Here is a 19928-nt window from a genome sequence, read left to right on the forward strand (position 1 = left end):
GTGCCGCCCGCGCCTCTCAAGGTGGACGAGCTGTGCCGCCGCCCCAGTTCCTCCTGAAATTCACACACAACCTGCTCACACGCGCAACTGTGAAAAACGCACGTAGGGTCCAGATAGAAGACTGACGATAAGTTCACGAGCATTTGGCTGTGGGGACGGAATAAGGTGCGCTCCTCCTCCACAGAACGCAGTGGGTCACATTTGGGGACTCGGCCCCAAGGAATGTTCTGGTAGGGGAATGTGCTTTCCGTAGTAAACAAGTACCGTTTCAGCAACGTATATGTCAGCTGTATTCTCGGAAGAGTCAGTGAACCTGCGCTTAAGCTGCAGAAGTAGCCCGGGCGCACTGGCCCGCACTGTAATCCAGGCGCCTTGGGAGGTGCAGTCAGGAGGATCGCTTGAGCCTAGCAGTTCGAGACCAGCCTGGGCAACATAGTGAGACCCCCATCTTTTTGTGTGTGTGCGTGTTTGTGTGTGAGTCTCGCTGTGTCGCCCAGGCTGGCGTGCAATGGTGCGATATCAGCTCACCACAACCTCCTCCTCCTGAGTTCAAGCGATTCTCCTGCCTCAGCCTTCCAAGTAGCTGGGACTACAGGCATGTGCCAGCATGCCCGGCTAATTTTTGCATTTTTAGTAGAAACGGGGTTTCACCATGCTGGCCAGGCTGGTTTCAAACTCCTGACCTCGTGATCCGCCTACCTCGGCCTCCCAAAGTGCTGGTATTATAGGCATAAGCCAGCACGTCCGGCCTGATACCCCATTTTTATTTAAAAAAAAGAAAGGAGGGAGGGAGGAAAAGAAAGAGGAAGAGAGGGCCAGGCGCACTCTTCCTGGGCTCACGCCTGTAATCCCAACACTTTGGGAGGCCAAGGCGGGCGGATCACGAGGTCAGAAGATCGAGACCATCGTGGCTAACACGGTGAAACCCTGTCTCTACAAAAAATACAAAAAATTAGCCGGGCATGGTGGCGGGTGCCTGTAGTCCCAGCCACTCGGGAGGCTGAGGCAGGAGAATGGTGTGAACCTGGGAGGCGGAGCTTGCAGTGAGCCGAGATCGCACCACTGCACTCCACCCTGGGCGGCAGAGTAAGACTCCATCTCAAAAAAAAGGAAGAGAGAGAGAAAACGACTGCAAAATTATGTCTAGAGTTCTATGATATGGGGCACCCAGGCCTCTAAAATACCCTCGCTGTCCCCCATGACCTTGAGGACCAAATGCCTGCCATGCCTTGGGTCTCTGACTCCCGGCTACACAGCACACCCAGCACTGCACTCAGGTGCGGTGACTGGTTTTCCAGAGGTCCCAGAGGAGGCTGGGTGCACAGAGTCCAACTGAGGAGCCTCAGAAGGAGTGGAAGATAGATGGGTTAATTTCCATCGTAATTACAGCAAGTCGTTGGGCAAAACTCCGCCAGAGAGGTCTGTTGGGGAGAGAGTGGCATGACGCACTGACAGGTCCCTGGGTCCAGTAAAGGCTGCCACCTGGCGTGGCCCCAGGACTGGGCAGATTTGGGCCTCGGTGCCTCCAAGGCACCGAGGGTGGGACTAGGCCAAGCCTGCACACCTGTGCAGGCCAAGGTGCAGGAGGCGGGAAATCCAGGCAGGCCTGGGTGTGAGGACAGGTTGTGGAGGCCTGCACTGCCAACCCCTTACCCATCCAAAGCATGGCTCTGAGCCAAGGCAACTACTTGGTGGGCAAGCTGGTGAGGTGTGCGAGGGGCACAGTGAGGCTCGAGGGAGGGAGTGAAGAGTGAGATTCAGAAGCAGAAGACTCAGGTGAACAGCTGAAGACAGGGTGACTTGGATACCAGAGGGGCTCCCTGAGCTACCTAGACAACGATTAAGTATCCCCTCCAGCCCCAGGGTCAACAGGACAGCCCAGCTCCTGGAAGCCCAATTCCCCTTCAGAGACAATCCAATTTCTCTTGTTGCCTAGGCTGGGGTACAATGGTGTGATCCGGGCTCACTGCAACCTCCTTCTCTCAGGTTCAAGTGATTCTCTTGCCTCAGCCTTTTGAGTAGCTGGGATTACAGATGCCCACCACCACGCCCAGCTAATTTTTGTTTTTGTTTTTGTTTTTTGAGATAGAGTCTCACTCTGTCACCCAGGCTGGAGTGCAATGGCAGGACCTCAGCTCACTGCAACCTCCGCCTCCTGGGTTCAAGCGATTCTCCTTGCTTCAGCCTCCTGAATAGCTGGGATTACAGACACCCCTCACCACGCCCAGCTAATTTTTGTATTTTTAGTAGAGATGGGGTTTCATCATGTTGGTCAGTCTGGTCTCAAACTCCTGACCTCAGGTCATCTGCCTGCCTCGGCCTCCCAAAATGCTGGGATTATAGGCGTGACCCACCGTGCCTGGCCTATTTTTATTATTTTTGTAAATGTCTCACTCCGGGCAAATTGAGGGATGTGGTGCTCACCAGGGGGTGGGGGTGAGACAAGGGAGGGAGAAACGTGGGGCCTGGGTTAGGCTATGCCGCCCCACTTCTGCGGAGTCCGGACCCCCACGCCCCCATCCTCCGAGATGACAAAGGAGCAGGTCGGGATGCCAAGATGTCTCAGGGTGTTGAACACAAGCCGTGTGTGCGGCGGCCCCGTCACATGTGGCCCACATTGACAATGCCACGGGAAGCCTGTGTGCCAGTGCCCGGTGGCTGAGGACACACTGTGGTCCTCCCAGGTGCTTGGCTCCCCCAGGTCGTAAGTTTCAGCTGCTGCACGTCATGGTCACGGGGCAGATGCCCTGCTGAGGACACTGGGCCGCGTTTGCAGACTTGAGGCACCCACATCTTGAAGGGCCTTGTGTGGACACTGCCCTTACCCTCAGGCCGGCCCCTCCTGTCCTGAACTCCCACAGGACTGGTTGCCCGAGGACTGTGCATGTGGGGCTGCAGGACCTCAACAGCCCCAGGTCTCCTTTCTCCATGTGGCCCCCCAACCTGCAGAGATGTGCTGCCTCCAGGCCCCTGGCATCCCAGCCCAGCTGAACCCATGAAGAACAAGCCTCCCACCTTCCCCACCCCAGAGACATGCCGGGGCCTGTCCCTCCATTGAGTCAGTCTCTCACACACGCACCCAAACAGGTGACAGGGCAAGCCTGCCCCACCCATGCCCCCCACACCATCACCTTGGACCCAGAAACACTGCCCAAGAGGGTGTCGGGCTTCCAAAGACACGGAGATGCGGAGCCACAGCCCATCCCTCTGTGCCTGTGGGTGGAGCATGGCGGAGGGCAGCCCCAAATCGCAGCCCTGGGGGTGCCTGAGTCAGAGGCAGCTGCTCCCAAGGATGTGCTGGGGGCTGGGTGGGGTCTTTCTTTGTGGACAGCAGAAAACCAACCATGGGGCCTTCCCATGCCCTTGGTGGCCAGGCCACATCAGCTTTGTGGGATATAAGGCTCCGGCAGCGAGGCACTCCCAGCAGGCCACACGCCCTGGCCTGGGAGTAGAAACCCACAGGACTCTCAGAAAAAGCCCAGAAGCTTGCAGCCTGTGAGGGGCAGTGCGGCAGCTCAGGAGGGAAGAGCTGACTGGGAGGGTCATGCTGGGCTGTGCCATGGTCAGCCGCCCGGATGATGGCACTTGCATTCTGCCCCCCAGCTCCTTCTCTCCATTTCTCAGCCCTCGACCCGTGAGGAGGAAAGCACAGGACAATGCGGGCCAGGCCCCGGCAGCCAGGTGGGGCGGGTGGGGCTGCTGTGAGGCATGTGAATGCACCTGACTGGAGCAGAGGAAACCAGTTCTTTGGTACTGAAGCAACAAAAAGCTGTCAGGGAAGAGCCACATCTCCTAAGCAAAGGTCGGGGAAGCAAGCTGTACCCTTCCCAGTAGCCCTGAGAGTCCCAGGGGAAGAAAGGACCGGGGCTCACTCCTCCAGGCAGGGTTCCTTCCCACCCTGTTAAGCTAGCCCTGCTCAGCCACCACAGGGCATACCAGGCGGCAGCCAGGGTGAGGATGGGAAGGGCCCACCGCCCTCAAGGTGAGAAGCTGGGCTGTCCAACCTCTGACCTCTGAAGCGAGCCTGAATGCAGGGCCAGCAGCAGGACCCCGAGAGCAGCATGGGGGACACCCCTCAGACTCTCACCCAGCCAGGCACCCAAGCACTAACCCAAGCTTTCCGCACAGCCTGGGGACGCTGGGCCCTCAAGGCTGAATCTACAGTAAATAGACTCTTTCTCACTAAAATTGTGTAACTTATCAAAGAGCCTGCAAGGAGTTTAATCTTTTTCCTGGGAAGAGACAATTTCACCCTGCTTTCCGAAAATGTCTGCTGAGCCCTGTGGCTGAGTCCTGTCTCCCTGGGAGTGGCCAGTTGGCCAGGGCAGCCCCGACCCTACCTGGATCTCCCTGCCCAAGCCTCAGTCTCAAGACCCCATGACAGAGTGTAGGGGGAGGCAGCGTCTCTGAGTCTTCCTCGGGGAACGTGTGCGGGCACAGAGATGGGGACGGGGCAGGCTCTGACCCCCAGGCCAAACCAAAGCTCCCACGCTGTCCATTCACAGCCATGCCTTCCCCTCGAACAAAACAGAAAGTACGAAACAAGGCTGCCTTTTAATTGCTATCAGATATTCGGATATCCCGTCTGACGTCAGCAAGGCCCCCGCGCCCGGCCGGAACCCGCAGGGATGGAGCAGCCCTGCCGCCTGACTGCACCGAAGGGCTGGGGCAGGCTCGCTGTGCCTCTCGGCCTCCTTGCTGCCACCGTCTCTGAGCCTCGGGGTGCCTGGTGCACCATCTCCTCTTCGGGTCAGCCCAGCCTCTGGCGGCCCTCGGAAGGAGGGGAGGCAGGGGTCGGGGGGTGAGCCGGAGGCGGGGGTCCTGTCACGCACACATGCAGACTTGCCCTGTGTTGGCTTCGTTTGTTCTCCTCCTTTGCTAAAATGATCAGATAGTCCCGTGAAGCAGCTGCCAGCCAGGTGGACAGGGCAGCGGTGCTGGGATGCTGCCCGTCAGCTCCTTGGGCGTCCTGAGGCCCTGCCCTACTTCTGTATCTGGAACAGGAAGAGCCGCAGGTTGATGTTCTTGGCGGCCAGCAGCTTGTTGCACTCCACGGAGTCAATGATGGGCAGTGGCACGTAGTCCGTCTCGTTGCTCTCGTTGGTGAAGACGAAGTGGTAGATGACAGGGCTGATCCTCACGTCATCGTAGGGGCCCTTGAGCAGCAGGAAGGAGCACTCCAGTGGTGCTGTGACCTTGCTCTTGAGGAGGAGCTGAAAGGACAGCGTACGCTTGCACGACAGGTTGGGGTTGCGCTCCGAGTCATTGACGCGAGCCTTCAGGACCCACGTCTGGTTCAGCACTGTGAACCTGGGTGTCTCGTAGTACAGGCGCGTGATGAAGTCATCTGTGCGGTACGGCCGGAACTGGACCTCTGTGGAGACAGACAGGGCCGGAAAGAGCCGGCTGTTAGTGTGGGCAGGGCTGGGCAGCAACGCCTTCCCTGACCAGGCCGAGGGCAGGCTCAGCCGGGGAGGAAGGCAACTTACCCGGGCACCGAGCTCTGCTTGTCACAAGCAAGCCAAACGCAACTATGGCAAATGGAGGCGCACACAAGCTTTGAGGGGAACAACTACAAACAGAATCAACATGGATTAGCTGGAGAGAGTCCAGAGGCTGCACGTGTCAGGCCACACCCCAGGCGTGCCCGACCCACGCTGGCCTCCCTCATCGCCCCGAGTCCCGGGTGTCCCCCAGGGCGGGGTAAGCAGACACACAGACAGGATGCGGTTCCGAGAACAAGTGCACTTTATTGGTTCTGATACAGAGGAGCTGCCAGAAAAGCCAGCAGGCGGCTGCGGCACCCAGCCCTGCCCGAGGGGAGCACCAGGTCCAAGGGCGCCAGGCCTGATCCGGAGCTGCCAGTCAGCAGGCAGCCCTGCCTGCATAGTCCTCTTGGGCAGCCCACAGCCTGTGGCCGGCAAGTCCCTCCGCGGAGGCGTGGGTTCCCAGGTGGCCAGTCTTTCCTGTATGAATGGGGCTTCCCACCTGGCCACGGCCGCAGCCACAGTGCCCCAGCCTGCCTAGACTCCATGAGACCCTGGTATCTCCAGGACAGCTAAGGCTGCTACTCACCACAGGCTGTGGCTGCCGCAGAGACCCCAGGCCCTCAGCCTCTCTGGCCTGCTTGGGCCCACATCCCGCTGGGCACAGTCCAGGCAGCAGGGCGAGACTGGCTGCCCATGACCGCCCTGCTTGCGCCACGCCTGGTGCTCTGAGCTGGCCGCCTGGTGTGGGCTGAGAGTAGAGGGACGGAGCTTCCTCCAGTGGCCCCAGTATCAACAGGTGCTTCTTGCTGTCCTCTGGGCCAGACTCTGGCCTGGCTCCTGCTCCCCGACATGTTCAAAGGCGGTGGCAGTGGCCCAGAGATCCAGTGTGCCTGCGCACGCATCCAGCCTGTGCGTCTGTGGGTGTCCACTCCCGGTTCTACAGTTTGAGTCGGGCACCCTCAGCTTGTTCTGGAGCCCTGTCCCTGCACGGCTTCGTGCCAGCCTTGAGAGGCCCACGGCTGGGGCAGTGACTGCCTGTAGGCAGGACCTCACTCGGCAGGGTGCTCTTCTCGCTCCAGGGTCCGAGGGGCAGGCCCCTAGCTCCCAGGCCCCCTGAGACCTGCTTGCTTTCTGGTTAGACCCTGACTGTCTTGAGGCTCTGGAGCCCCACAATGAGATGCCACCTTGCGGGGGTGGTGAAGCCAGGGTGGGGAGGACAGGTGGGCGGGGCTGCCGTGAGAGCCACACAGGTGTGCACCTGGGGTCTGCCTCGGCCTCTCCTTCTGCTCAGTCTCCGGCCTCTCTTCTTGCCCGAGGTGTCCTCCTGTCCACCGGGAGCTCGTCCAGAGCCCAGCCGTCTGGTGCCGTCAGTGCCCAGTGCCCAGAGCCTGCTGCCCCCAGGCTCCTGGCTGCCAGCCCCCCACGCCCACACCTGTGTGGCATGCAGCAGGCGGCGGGGCGCCTCACCTGTGTAGCCGATCTTCTCGAAGCTGAGCAGGCTGAAGATGCTGTTGTACAGCTGCATCTCCTTGCGGTGGCTCTGGTCCATCCCATCTAGGATCTCCATCAGCTCGCTGCCTGTCTTGGTCGGGTGGGCACATGCAGCTTCGTGCACTGTCAGCTCGTGGAAGGGGCCGTGCCACGGGCAGCCGATGCGTTTGTACTTGCACTGGGTTACCCTGGGGGAGGCAGGCACATCACTCACAGCCTGAGCCCCCAACAGGCGGCTGCAACAAGCTGTCCTCCCACATGGCTTCCATCCAGCTAAGAACCCCTTCCTGCAGGACACACGTAACTGTGAGCCCAGCCCCCAGGATGAAGTCAGAGTGGCAGTGTGTGGAGAGGAAGGAGACAGGCAGTAACAGGGAGAGAGAGGGGAAGGAACAGTGCAAGCTTGAGCCCACATGCCCCGCACCGCGGCGTGGTTCTCTCCTCTGCTTGGCAGCGGCGGTCCTGTACAGCCTCACTGCAGGAGACTTGGTGGCTGCCTCCACTGGATGGGTAGCCATGGGCAGTGTAGCCTCACACCAAGCTCCCTGAGGTCCTGTGTTGGACACGCTGTCCTGGGCCCTTCAAGAAGCTCCCCCACAGCCACAAAGAGCGCTGGAAGGCTAGGCTCATGTCTGGGTAACAACTGGACGCAGAACCTGCCTGTTCTCATCCTGTGCAGGCACCGTCCCCCAGGGCCGTCGCTGGGCTACACAGGTGGCCTCCGAGGCCCAGGCAGCAGGGACGGCCAGACCCCCCTGCACAGGGCCCTGCTGCACCAGGGTGGGCTTCCAGCAGTCCTCAGCCCTGCCTGTGAGGCTGAACCCCTGACCCTCAGTTACCTGTCCTGGCATTCCTCTTTCTGGTGCCTCTCCAGGAGGGAGCGGGGAAACTGGCGCAGGCAGAAGCCACACTCTGAAGGCAGCTCGCTCACGGCTTTCTCCACAGCCAGGTTCCGGCAGCAGAGGCTCTTACTGATCTCACAACGACAATTGGGGCACGTGGCCTGCTCCTCCTTCAGCCGGGCATCTGCTAGTAGGTGGATAAAACAGCCAGCGCACATCAAGTGACCATTAGTACACTGCGAAGAAGGAAAGGGAGACGAAGCTCACAGACCTGCGGGCTTATGCTCGCACACACCCGCCCATGCCCGTCAGCTCTGGCCAGGTGTCCTGAGGGACTCCAGCTAGTGCAGAGGGGCGCATGTGCCTGTCCCGAGTCGTGCTGGAGTATGGTGAACACTGAGAGCTGCTCAGGAGAGACAGGCAGAGCCAGCTTGGGTTCTTGCAGAGATTAGAGGTCCTAAGGGCAAGGCCTCATCAGCTCACAGAGGCGACAGCTCGCCCTGGCAGTGATGGGTGCAGCCACCTGAGGCTTAGAGCCAGGCTTTTCCCTTAAGGACCAGCGACTGCCCTGACTCCCCTACAGGTCCAGAGTTTGGGAGCCCTCCAGAAACGCTGGGCTCTTGGCCAACACTGTCAGGTGGGGAGCGGACACGGCTCCCACACTGGGGCAGGCATGTTCTCTAGGTCTTCAGAAAGGCCATTCATCCTGGGTTGAGAGGATCTGGCTCAGAGAGGTCCTGAGAGGACCAGCCTAGCCTGGCCCTTCTATTCCAGCCCTCCCCAGGGAGCCCAGGTGAGAGGAGGCAGCTGTCCCCCCATCCAGGGAGATCGGCTACCTGCAGAGGCCTCCTCAGAGCTGGAAGGCAGGAGCCAAGCTGGCCCAGGACAAAGGCAGGTGAGCACACGGGGAGTGCCTGGGGAGTGCGAGTGGGAGTGGGGGCTCTGAGTGGGTGCCCAGCCTGCTGGGGTAACCAGGGCTGGCAGGAGCAGGGCACCTCCCGCTGGGCTCCCTGCCTGTGTGGGCTCCCAGCACGGCCAGTGGCCCATCCTGGCTCTCACTCCCTCAACATAAGCCTTGAGCGTCCACTTGGTGCCACTGAGAGACACTCAGCAAGCTGCAGTCCCAGCCCGTAGGGGCTCCCAGCATGGGAGGCGGGAAGCCCAAACCAGAACCAAGAGGTCCAAGAGCAAACAAAGCCTTTTGTACCTGAGCAGACACAGCTCCCACAGCCCTGGCTGGAGTGGGGTGTGCAGGCTGAGGCATTCCAGGGCCAGACAGGAGTGACAGGGATGTGATGTGCCTCCCACCTAAAGACTCACAACTCACTGAAGGGAGCAGTCAGCAGAGTTGCTCCTGTCCTGATGCCTCTCCAGCAGCTGGCCCAGGCTTGCCAGCCATGCAAACCTCCAGAAAGCCACTGGGCCACCGGCTTCCTTTGGGACCTGGGACCCTCTTGAGAATGGGATGTGGTGCAGCAGAGGGGCCTGCCCAGGCCCAGCCTCTCTACAAGGTGTGTGTCAGGGAGGGGACACTCACAGGGCCCTGCCTGGTGGTGCTGGGAGGCCACCCCTGCACATGTGGGGCCCTGGTAAGCCTGAGCTGCCATCCTGTTGCTTCAGCGGCCTGTGCACCCCAAGCTAAGGAGCGGCCAGATGCTGGGGCTGTTTGCTCAGCACCTGTGAACCAGGCCTAAGGTCTGCTGAGTCAAAGGACCTACATGTGGAGAACCGACAGTGGGGACAAAGCCCTTTTTCATGGAATCCACCTCCACATGACCACCACCCATTACCTGCATTCAATTCTCAAGTTCTCAGTTTGGTTAAAAATTAAAATGACAGGCAGTGGCTCATACCTGTAACCCCAGCTCTTTGGAAGGCCGAGGCAGGCAGGTCACCTGAGGTCAGGAGTTCAAGACCAGCCTGGCCAACATGGTGAAACCCCGTCTCTACTAAAAATACAAAAATTAACCAGGCGTGGTGGTGCATGCCTATAATCTCAGCTTCTCGGGAGGCTGAGGCAAGAGAATGGCGTGAACCCGGGAGGCGGAGGTTGCAGTGAGCCGAGATGGCGCCACTGCACTGCAGCCGGGGAGACAGAGTGAGACTCTGTCTCATAAATAAATAAATAAATAATTAAAACATACACAGCTGCCTGAGTCTGGCTCTGATTGGGTGGGGACAAGCTGAGGCCTGCCCCAGGAGAAGGTGTGAAAATCCACCAGCTAAGTCCAGGGGTCAGCGGTGGGTGGACTCTGGGCAGGAGTGGGCACAGACGCTGTTGCAGCAGCTGTCCCACGGGAGGCACAGACCAAGGGCCCACACCACTGCCTTCTCACAGCCCCCCACCCTGGAGGCGTACCCCTCCATGTGGCCAGCTCTAGACACCTGATGAGACTGCCCGCGTCCCCTGGACGAGGTTCTGGGCCCAGCTCTGCACGTGCAGTGTGTCCTGAGCACAGGCACAACGGTACTCTTCTTGGCTGTGGCCCAGCCCCCAAGGGAGTTCCAGGCAGGGCTGGAGCACCTGATCCCACCCACTAAGGCCATCTGGCCTCTCTTCCTGGCTCTGGATAGCCCAGGAAGATTCGAGGTGGAGTCCTGGACCCTCCCAAGGGAGCACTGAAGCTACTGAGCACATCACCACTTACCTCCCAGCACTGCCAGCCTCTCCCCCGAAAGCTACCCCAGCTCCTGGGCCAGTCCCTGGCCATAGGCCTCATTCCTTTGGGGCCTCTAGACCCCAGCATGGGCTCAGTCAATTCCATACCATGGGGAGGCAGCAGTGGCCCTGCCCTCCTCTGGCTCCCTCTGGGCCTCTGAGAGGAACTGCAAGCTCTGAGGAGACACAGGGCCACTGCCCTTTCAGCCGCAATGGTGCCTGCCACTCAAGTCAGAACACAGGGAGTCCCTAAGGTTCCCTGGACCACACTGGCCCAGCAGCCAAGGGACACAGCCACACCCACCCCCAGACCCTCCTCACTGGTCAAGGGACACCCTCCAGGTGCACGGCCCGGGCCCGACCAACACTCAGCCCAGGAGGTCTGTCCACAGCAGGACGGTCACCCGTCACAAGCTCCAGAGCCTTCCCCACCATCTGGGTCTCCTCAGCCCCTGAGCAAGACTCTGGCTCCACACCAAGGCCAGGCCACAGGCAGCTGCATCCTTGGCCCTGGCAGCATCTGGTCAGATGCACCTGATTCTGACTTGTGCCCACCACCTGACAGAAGCTGGGCCCTGGAGGGCTCCACACGGTCCAGGGGATGGCATGGGGCAAGGCCCCCAAGAGCCCAGGCACCTTCAAGAGCAGCTGCTGCAGCACCCAGGCCAGGCCACCTCTCACTACCAGCCAAGAAGACTCCACGGGAGGCGAGAGGAGGGAATCCCACACTCCCCCACAACCAAGGATGACATCATGGGGATGACATCACTGGGGTGATGTCACATGGGAAATAACATCACGGGGTGACATCATGGGAGACTGACACCATGGGGGGACTGACATCACAGAAACATGACATCACAGGGGAATGGCATTATGGGGGTGACATCACAGAATGATATCACATAGATGACATCAAAGGGGGATGACATCGTGGCAGGCTGACATCACGGGGTTGACATCAGAGGGAGTATTGGCATCAGAGGGGATGGTATTGTGGGGAACTGACATGATGGGGGGACTGACATAGGGGATGACATCATAGGGGTGATATCACAGGGGATGGCAACATGTGACATCACAGGAATGTCACATGGGGGAAATGATGTCACGGGGTGACACTGCAGGTAATGCTACCACAAGGGAATGACATCACAGTGGACTGTCATCACAGGGTAATAACATCACAGGGCCTCCTGGCCCCTCCTAGGGCAGATGTGGGCTTGAAGCCACAGTGCTGGGCTCAGACCCCAGCCCACAGGTCACCAGTAGTATGACCCTGGGCTCTCCTCTTGGGGCCTCAGTTTCCTCACGTGCACAGGTGATGAGTATAGGACCAGCTTCATTCTGTGCTGATGAGGTGGGATGGGACAGGGTGGCACTGCCCCACACCCAGCAGGCACAGAGGAAGTATCACCACCTTGGGCAGCCATGGCGGAGCTGCTGGGGCTGCCAACCCCAGGAGCCAGACCCCAGGCCCCTCTGCAGATGCTGATACACACAGGTGGCCCAGAAATGGCCATTTGCACCTGCATCCTCAGGACAGCACCCAGCCCTCCCCCCTGCGAGCTACAGGCAGCTCATGCAGACCCAGGATCTCCACTTGAGCTACTTCTTCCCTGGGGTTAAAGGGGAGCTGGATGGGCTAAACAGGCTCAAGAAGGAGCCCTGACCCTGTCCCCCAGCCAAGAGCCCCGACTTTCTGGTGGTCCCAAGGTCCCTATGGTCAGCTGGCCTCGTAGGAAGCTTTTCGAGCCTGGACTGCATGGGTCTCTCAGACCCTGGGGACCCCCTGTTTTCCACTGGAGGATGGCATAGTGCCCAGGCCCATGGGAGCAGTGCCCTCACTCACCTAGGGCTGAGGGACCCACCGGCCCTTGACAGAGGTCGTCAGAGCCAAAATGCAGCCAAAGGGCTTCCCTGTGGCACAAACCACAAAAGCGCTGCTCAGCCAGTTGGAGGTTCCCCTTCCTCTGCCATCTGCATGCAGGCCCCACCAGGGCCAGTGGTGCTTCAGGACACACCCCACATGCTCGGCCCCTGACCTCCTGGATCAAACATGGGTCTGAGAGGGACCGGCACATTGTCCAAGGCCACACAGCTGGTTAAGTGTGAAGCCAGGACTCAAACCCTCTGCCCAGGCTGGATTTGAAATCCCTCAACTGCTACTGCTGTCAGACCTCAAACGGGGGCCAGTCAATACCCAGAGTCAGGCTCACATTCAGAACAAGGCTGCTTAGATCTAAAAGTAACTCAAATGATAACCACCACAGAAAATAAAAATTCTCAATTAGCCAGATTCCAGAACCTCTTCCTTGCTCCTGTGAGTTTTAAATACCTAAGCAGACATAGTTACAAAGATCTTTCTTTTCTGCCACTTTCCTCACCGCAAAGAGCAAGTCAGCTGCAGTCCTGTACTGCTGCCCAGGAGACTGGGGAACAGGGGCCCGAAGTTCCTTGGACATGTGGATGGTGACTCCATCCCCACAGGACTGTGCACTGTTGGACTGGCTGGGGCTGTGGGGCTCAGGCAGAGAGGAGTCATCTCTGCTTCCTGGGCTGTTATCAATGGGACCGTCAAGATGTGGCAGAGACATGGGCGCTACAGGCGGGAGGGCAGGTGCATACACCAACCCACCCACAGGACAGAGTGGACACACCCTGGTCAGATGGGGCAGGAGAGGATCCTTGTAGCAAGGAGAGAAAATCTCAAAGTGGGAGCGCTGCCTCTGTCGGGCCCAAGAGGTGGGCAGGGGGAGGGAGAGGACACCTCAGGCAGGAGGGCACGGGAGTGGCGGGGCACTGTGCAGGGCTGAGTTACAGGGAGCGGCTGGAACACATCTGAGAGGCCTCAGCCCGGTCCTTACACGAGAGTGAGCTTGTTTTTGCCTTAAGAATGCCCCAAGAGGGGTGGGAACAATGTGCAGTCCCTTCCTCCAGGTGCCAGCACCAAGGCCCAGGGTCTCAGCTGACATCAGCAGGAAGGGTCAGGGCCAGGTCTGTCTTATGCAGGACCACACTGGGCCTCATCTGAAGGGCCAAATCAGAGGGAGAGAAGTCAGGGATGAGGTTGCGGCTGCAACGTCCCGGGCACTAGTGAGGCTGTGTCTTCCCAGAGGAGGTGCCCCATGGGCAGAGGTGCCAACAGGCCACACTGCCCTCAGGCCACAGAGCAGGGAGCCAGCAGGAGCCACCCGACCACCTGCTCGGCCTGAATAGTCCAGAAACTCCTGCACGGGTGTCCCTGCTGGCCCTGCTAGCCCTCTTGCCACCCACCTGAGACTCCAGAAGGTGGCTGTACACCTTGTCAGGCCAGTCACCCAGGACACATCCAACACCCACATAGAGAACATCAAAGCTGGGTCTTGCTGTACCGGCTGCAGCCCCAACCTGACGTGACGCAGGACTCGGCGGTGGCAGAAACCGTTTGCACGAGGGCCTCAGTCTGATACCCAAGCAGGTTTCCCAGCCTGCGAGGCATCATCGTGCAGGCACAGGCCTGTGGGTCAGCCGGCCCTGCAGGCCCAAGGGCTCAGACCTGGGGCACCACCCGAGGCTTCCCTGCCAGCACTGGTGGCATCTGGTATCTGGATGACAAGCTCTCGAGTTACTGAGGACCCAGCCAACTCCAGAGGCCCATGGGATTGTCCCCCACAGCCCCAGTGCCAGGCACAACACACAAGGTTCAGCATGGATACTCCCATCTTCATCTCACCAGAGTTGGGGACTGTCTGAGTCAGCCCCCAGCTTGGCTGGTGCCCACCCTGAGCCATGTGTTCTGCTGGGGTCAGGAAAAGCATTGTAGCAGGAACAGAGAGTAGAACCTGCTGCATTCCTGACACTGGCTGGCTCGAGACAGCCAATCAACACAGTCACCAAGGAAGGCTAGTAGAATATGGCAGACTGAGCCCAAGCTGGGGTGATGGCCAGCATGGGCCTAACCAGGGACACACAGAAGGCAGCATGTAGAGGCCCACACCATCTGTGCCCAGATTCTCCAGGGAGCAGAGCAGGCAGGAGTCCAGGTCTCCAGGTCTGTGTTGACCTTCCGGGGGCGCCACTCACAGCAGAGGGCCACCCCCCGGAGGTGTTCTCAGCAGCATTCGGGGAGGCCAGTGCCCACAGCACTCCTCGCTCAGCTGCTCTGTTCCCAGGGAAGTCACTGAGCAGAGCCCTCAGGCCAGGGAGGGCCACCAGCCAGGGCAGCCCCAGTGCCTTTGGTCTCCATTACACCTGCTCAGCTCCCTGCCTCTGGCCGCCCAGGGCAGAACTCTGCTCCGCACAGTGCAGGCCGGTTTGAACCAGCCAGGCTAAGGCCTGGTCACCAGGAGCTCCGGTCAGAAGCAGAGCCATCACTCTGTGTTGGGCCAGCCTAGCTGGGAGACAGAGTGCACCAGGGACCAGTATCATGTGGCCCATCATCACCAGGTCCAGCTGCAGCTCCAGCCCACCCACCAGTGGGGAGACAAGGAGAATTCTCTGTTCCCCTGTGACCTCACACCATTGGCTTGGCTTGTTGGAGTCTCCCTCGAGATCCAAGAAAAAAAGAGTTCTGGCCGCGTACAGTGGCCTGTAATCCCAGCACTTTGGGAGGCTGAGGCGGGCGGATCACCCAAGGTCAGGAGTTTGAGACCAGCCTGGCCAACATGGCGAAACCCTGTCTCTACTAAAAAATACAAAAATAGCCGGGCATGGTGGCAGGTGCCTGTGACCCCAGCTACTCGGGAGGCGGAGGTAGGGAGAACTGCTTTAACCCGGGAGACGGAGGTTACAGTGAGCCGCGATTGTGCCACTTCACTCCAGCCTGGGTGACAGAGAGAGACTCCGTCTCAAATAAAGGAGAGTTCTTCCACCTGGGAGGATCGAAGATTGTGAGCCAGGAAAAGGGAGCTGGAGAGTGGGCACATCTTGGAAGCCAAGGTACTGCCAAAGCCAAGAAGTAACTGCTAACTCGGAGCCAGTGGCTCTGAAAAGTGCTCCCCTAGCTGGTCCTGGTGCCTGACACCCAGGAAGGTGGGTGAGAGCCAGCGATCTCTCCCTACCCAGGCACACTGGGATCCTCCCAATAAGGTCATGCCAGAGCAAGGACTTGGAGATCCAGAGTCTGGGGAAATGGTAACCCAGACTAGCCCTACACCACCTGTTACAAAAGTAGCTCCTCATCCAGGCCCCTAGTTTAAACACAAGCAGGGAAACGAGGCCCCGTTAGCTACTTTACTTCCAGCTCCTGTAAGTGTAAAGAAAGCTGACAGGGAACCTGCTTCATTTCTCACAAGGACTGGGGAGTTGAAAGGAGGGGAAGACACAGGGAAGGTGGGGACACTGTACTCTGCCTCTGCATGTCAACCAGTTTGTCCCTGCTACCTGGGAAGGGTCATGTCAAACCCACCTGGACCAGGTACCCTCTCTAACAGCCCTAGATTGCTTAAGGGCTGAGTCCAACTGCCATGTGGATGTGAAGATGGGGGAGGAGGGGTGGGCCGGCCTCCTGGAGCACTGGCTGCCTGGGAAGCCTGGCCTGGCCTGGCCTGGGTGAGGTGGGCAGGAGCCTAGCATGGGGCATGGCAGGTCCAGGTGGATGCGGGGTTTGCCTGGGCCTGGAAAAGGTACCCAGACTGTGGGGCTTGTTGCAAATGGTTCATCCCGACAAGCAGCAATCCCCTCTCCCTACTGTTCTTCAAGATGAAGTGGAAATGGACAAAGTGAAAGGATTTTTCCACCCAGGAAGGTAGAAAAGATGTCCATAGGATGTTCAGGAGTGGAGGGACAAGCTCGGGGGTGTGGCTGCCAGAAGAATGGGGAAGGAGCTCTGGAGCACAGGACTCTGAGCCCAGGGAGCTTGGGACCGGGTGGGTTGAGGGGAGCAGTTGTGGGGTAAGGGTCAGTTTGAAGGTGTGGGTTGGAGGAGTGTTGAGGGGACCGTGGGGAAGTCTAGAAAAGAGAAGGGAGAAGTAATCGGAAGACAAGCGATTGAGATCGGGAATTAACGTGGATCAGAAAACAGAAAAGGGGGGTCCCGAGCTGAAAATAAAGCCCCGAGAGGAAGACAACGAGGAGCTTCAGAGCAGGCGCTGGAGCCCCGCTGGGCGAGGAAGTGGCTGTAAGGGCCGGAGAGAGTTCCTGGCCGCCGGGCCCCGCGGGCCTGGCCTCCAAGGAGACGCGGATCCTGGGGCCCAGCAGCGGGGGCTGCAGCCCCGGGCTGGGCCGGGTCGGGGTCGGCCGGCGGCCCTACCTGGTACACGGAGGCCTTGGGCAGGTCCAGGCACACGGTGCAGCACAGCACCGAGTAGAGCCGCTCCTCCAGTTTCCCGCTGCCGGCCGCCGCCGCCGCCGCCGCCGCCTCGGCCGCCTCGGCTGCCCGCAGCCGCTTCTTGGGCGGCGCGTCGGGGTCGCCGGCCGCCTCCTGCAGCTGTAGCTGCCGGGCGCCCGCCAAGCCCGCCTCGTCCGGGAGCCCAGGCCCCGCCGCCTCGCCCAGCGCCGCCGCCGCCGCCTGCCCGGCGGCCGCCCCGGGCCCGGCTCCGACCCCGACCCCGACCCCGGCCGGCACAGCGCCCGCGGGCCCCGCGGCCGGGCCGCCCCCGCCGGCCTCCTCGGCGCCGGACATAGCGACCGGCCGGCCCGGCGGGCGGATGCCGGCGCGCTCCCGCGACTAGAAGTTAAGGGTGCCGCGCGCTCCCGCCGCTCTCCCGCCGCCGCCGCCGCGACCCCGCAGCCCCGCTCCCTGCGCCGCCGCCTCAGTGGGCCCGGCCCGCGCGTCGCCCCGCAGGAGCTGCGGCCACCGACCCCGGCACGGCCGCCATCTTTGTTTTCGCTGTGCGCTTCCCCCCGCCCCGCCGCCACCACCCCCTCGTCTTCCCCGTCACGTGAGCTCCGCGCGGGGCCAATGGCAGCGCCGCTTGGGGCGAGAAAGCGCAGGGGTCAGAGCCAATGGGAGTGCGAGGGCCTCCAAGGGCCCGCCCCTGCAGGAGGTGGGCGGGGAGGGGGCGGGGCCCGCGAGAGTCGCGGAGGGACGCTCACCTGGGGGTAGGGAGGCCCACGCGAGCTGCGGCGCCGGCGCAGCACCCACGCTCCACGAGCCAGCGGCAGCTGCCGACCCCTACGGCGGGGTGTGCCTGCGTCTTTGTCCCCCAAGACTCAGGCTCGTGTGGTAGGGGCTCTCGCCCGGCTACCCGCAGGGGAAGGGCACAAATGAAAATCCCCGCGGGCTACCCATCTCTGTCGGGTGCGGGACCCCTTAGGTCTCCACAGTAGCAAGCGGAGAGACTTCCGGGAGAGGGGACTCCAGACCCCTAATCCACCGGAATCTAATCCTCTGCTAGTCCGAACCCCCATCCTAACCCTGGGGTTGGAGGCTGAAGGGGTCCACCGAGGAAAACGAAGGTCTTAGGGAGTAGGGCTGGCTTCCATAGGCCGGAGGTACACAGGAGGGCGAATCAACTCTGGGAAGGATGTGCGTTTCTTCAAACGGCTGTGGTACAGCCCTCCCCTGACTCCACCCTACCCGTCAGTTATTGAAGGTCACTGCCCCAGAGGACCACCTGCAGGCCAGGCCAGGATATCTGGAACTCCACCATGTCCCAGGAGAGTAAGGGCCTAGGGCTGTCTTCTCAGCCCAGAGGTCTTCCTGACAATGGTCGAAAGGAGGCCCGGCTGCGTGAGGCCCCATCCTAGTTCCAGTACATACCCTATCAGGGTAACCGGCTGCTGCCCTGAGGGGCCTTAGGAAGCTCACTGAAGGATCCCTCAATCCCTCTCAAAAATGGGCAGATTCCATATTCCTGCAAAATTCCTAATATTTATTGGAGTCTAGGCCTCTTCTCTGGATCCACAACCATGTCCAGCCCAGAATCAGGTCCCCCAAACGTGTTTGGGACCCTGTCCCTTTCATTCTGGTCTACGCAAGTCCCCACACGTGGCCAAAGGACAGCACCCAGACTCTGCTCCTGACCAGTCAGTGTGCAGCACGCCCACTTCAGTGGGCAGGAGAGTCTACCTCCAGGGGAGAAGGTGCCAGGAGCAGGCAGGTGAGAGGGAGTGTTCAGCAGGGCAGAAACCCTGCCTTGCTGTATCCAACTGTCATTCCCACTGCAGGCGCTGTGTATGCAGGGCCCGGCAGTAAGCCCAGCTGCCTGCAGCCAGGGCCCAGCGACAGACATCCTCCTTCGGTAGCAGCAGCAGCCTGTCCTCCTCCAGCCGGCTCAGGAGGCCTGCCACACCCAGCATCGTCCCCCCCCACATCCCATAAGTGTTGGCAGTGAAGACAGCTACAATGAGGATGGTCACTGCGACCACCAACAGCATTGCCTGACCAGCCACAGAGCGGCCCTCAGGGCTGAGGTGGCCGCCAGCCACTGCTAGCACCATGCCTCCTCCCAGGAGCAGGTTGGCAGAGGAGCGGTCCCCATTCACCCAGTGGAAATCGAAGGCCAGAAGGGGCAGGCCGATGACGGTGGCCACCCAGGCTCCAGCAAGACAGTCTTCATGTGTGCTCAGCCCTGGGGCCAGCATGATGGTGGCAGCCAAGACCTGGAGCAGGAAGCCAGCAGCAGCCCCTCGACTTGCCTGTCAACACAGGGAAGGGAGAACACGTGGGAAAAAGAGGCCGGGGCCACCCTTTTAAACAGGAAAGGGTTTTGGGCTTCCATGGAGACCTGATCTTAGATGCACTTCCCACCAACCTCTCCCTAATTCAGGAACGTAGGTCCTTCGGGTTTGGGAGGTATGGGGATGCGCCCCCGCTCAGCCCGTGTACTCACCTGGGCTGTGCTCACGGCTGCGTGCAGAGACACCACTCCCAGCACCAGATGGGACAGGGCTGTGCTCCACTCGGCCCCCGGCTTGGGGGCCATGGCACCTCAGGCGGTAGTAAGTATGAGGACGCAGATAGGAGATACTCAACTTTGGAGAAAAAAGTGCGAAGCCAGCGACCTGGAGCCCTAAGCGCGGCACTCTAGTACGCCCAGGTTCCAGGGCCCCATTACTGGATGTTAGAAGAGGTTCAGTCTTAGATTTTCCGGATCCCTGGGGCCACTGCACACACCTGTGGAAAATAAGAACCTAATTCAGCTGGGAAACGGGGGAAAACGACTCGGTCTAGGTTGGGGGTACGTGAGCCGTGGGGCCCTGGAGCCCAAGTGGGAGTGCCAGGCTTGGGGAAGAGAGAGCGGCGGGGCGCCGCAGGCCCATGCGGCGGCCTCGGCCTGCTCCCTGCGCTCCGGGAGGCGCCGTTCTGGGAGCCCACGTCCAGGAGGAGCGATGGCGCAGGCCTCCGGGCGGCCGGCCGTGCGCAGTTACCGGCCTGCGCAGTCCCAACGCAGCGGTGAGCGAGAGGCCCGAGCCTGACCAACGCACCGCCCACAGCCGTGGGCCCTGATTCTTCTGCCAGGCTTCCGGGTGCGGGAGCGAGCGCGGTCGGGAACCTCCACCAGCGAGAGGAGCGGAGGCTAG

The 19928-nt window shown here is 60.6% G+C and overlaps 1 protein-coding gene across 7 annotated transcripts; it reads right to left on the minus strand.

The window, feature by feature from the left end:
* Positions 1-4193: 4193 nt before the first annotated feature.
* Positions 4194-19861, minus strand: ZFTRAF1 (zinc finger TRAF-type containing 1). Of its 7 annotated transcripts, none has more exons than XM_073999853.1 (5): positions 17265-17294; positions 7820-8058; positions 6957-7168; positions 5490-5572; positions 4194-5374 (listed from the first exon to the last, which is right to left on the minus strand). In XM_073999853.1, exons 2-5 carry the CDS (start codon positions 7829-7831, stop codon positions 4983-4985), a joined length of 699 nt encoding a protein of 232 aa, XP_073855954.1. In that variant the 5' UTR covers positions 7832-8058; positions 17265-17294; the 3' UTR covers positions 4194-4982. The 7 variants fall into 7 exon arrangements, with proteins under 7 accessions (XP_073855954.1, XP_073855953.1, XP_065375965.1 ...); XM_073999852.1 differs by having other exon boundaries at positions 16714-17294; XM_065519893.2 differs by lacking the exons at positions 5490-5572; positions 17265-17294 and adding an exon at positions 19238-19861.
* Positions 19862-19928: the final 67 nt, after the last annotated feature.

This window comes from Macaca fascicularis, chromosome 8, assembly GCF_037993035.2.
Source record: "Macaca fascicularis isolate 582-1 chromosome 8, T2T-MFA8v1.1".
NCBI lineage: Eukaryota > Metazoa > Chordata > Mammalia > Primates > Cercopithecidae > Macaca > Macaca fascicularis.

Coding starts and splice junctions, on each gene's coding strand:
- ZFTRAF1 (XM_045399402.2), bottom strand. CDS start 17,085: ATGTCCGGCGCCGAGGAGGCCGGCGGGGGCGGCCCGGCCGCGGGGCCC. Junction 8,059..16,713: donor CCAAGGCCTCCGTGTACCAG/GTAGGGCCGCCG, acceptor CCTTCTTCGCAG/TGTACTAATGGTCACTTGAT. Junction 7,169..7,819: donor AAAGAGGAATGCCAGGACAG/GTAACTGAGGGT, acceptor TGCCTCCCCCAG/GGTAACCCAGTGCAAGTACA.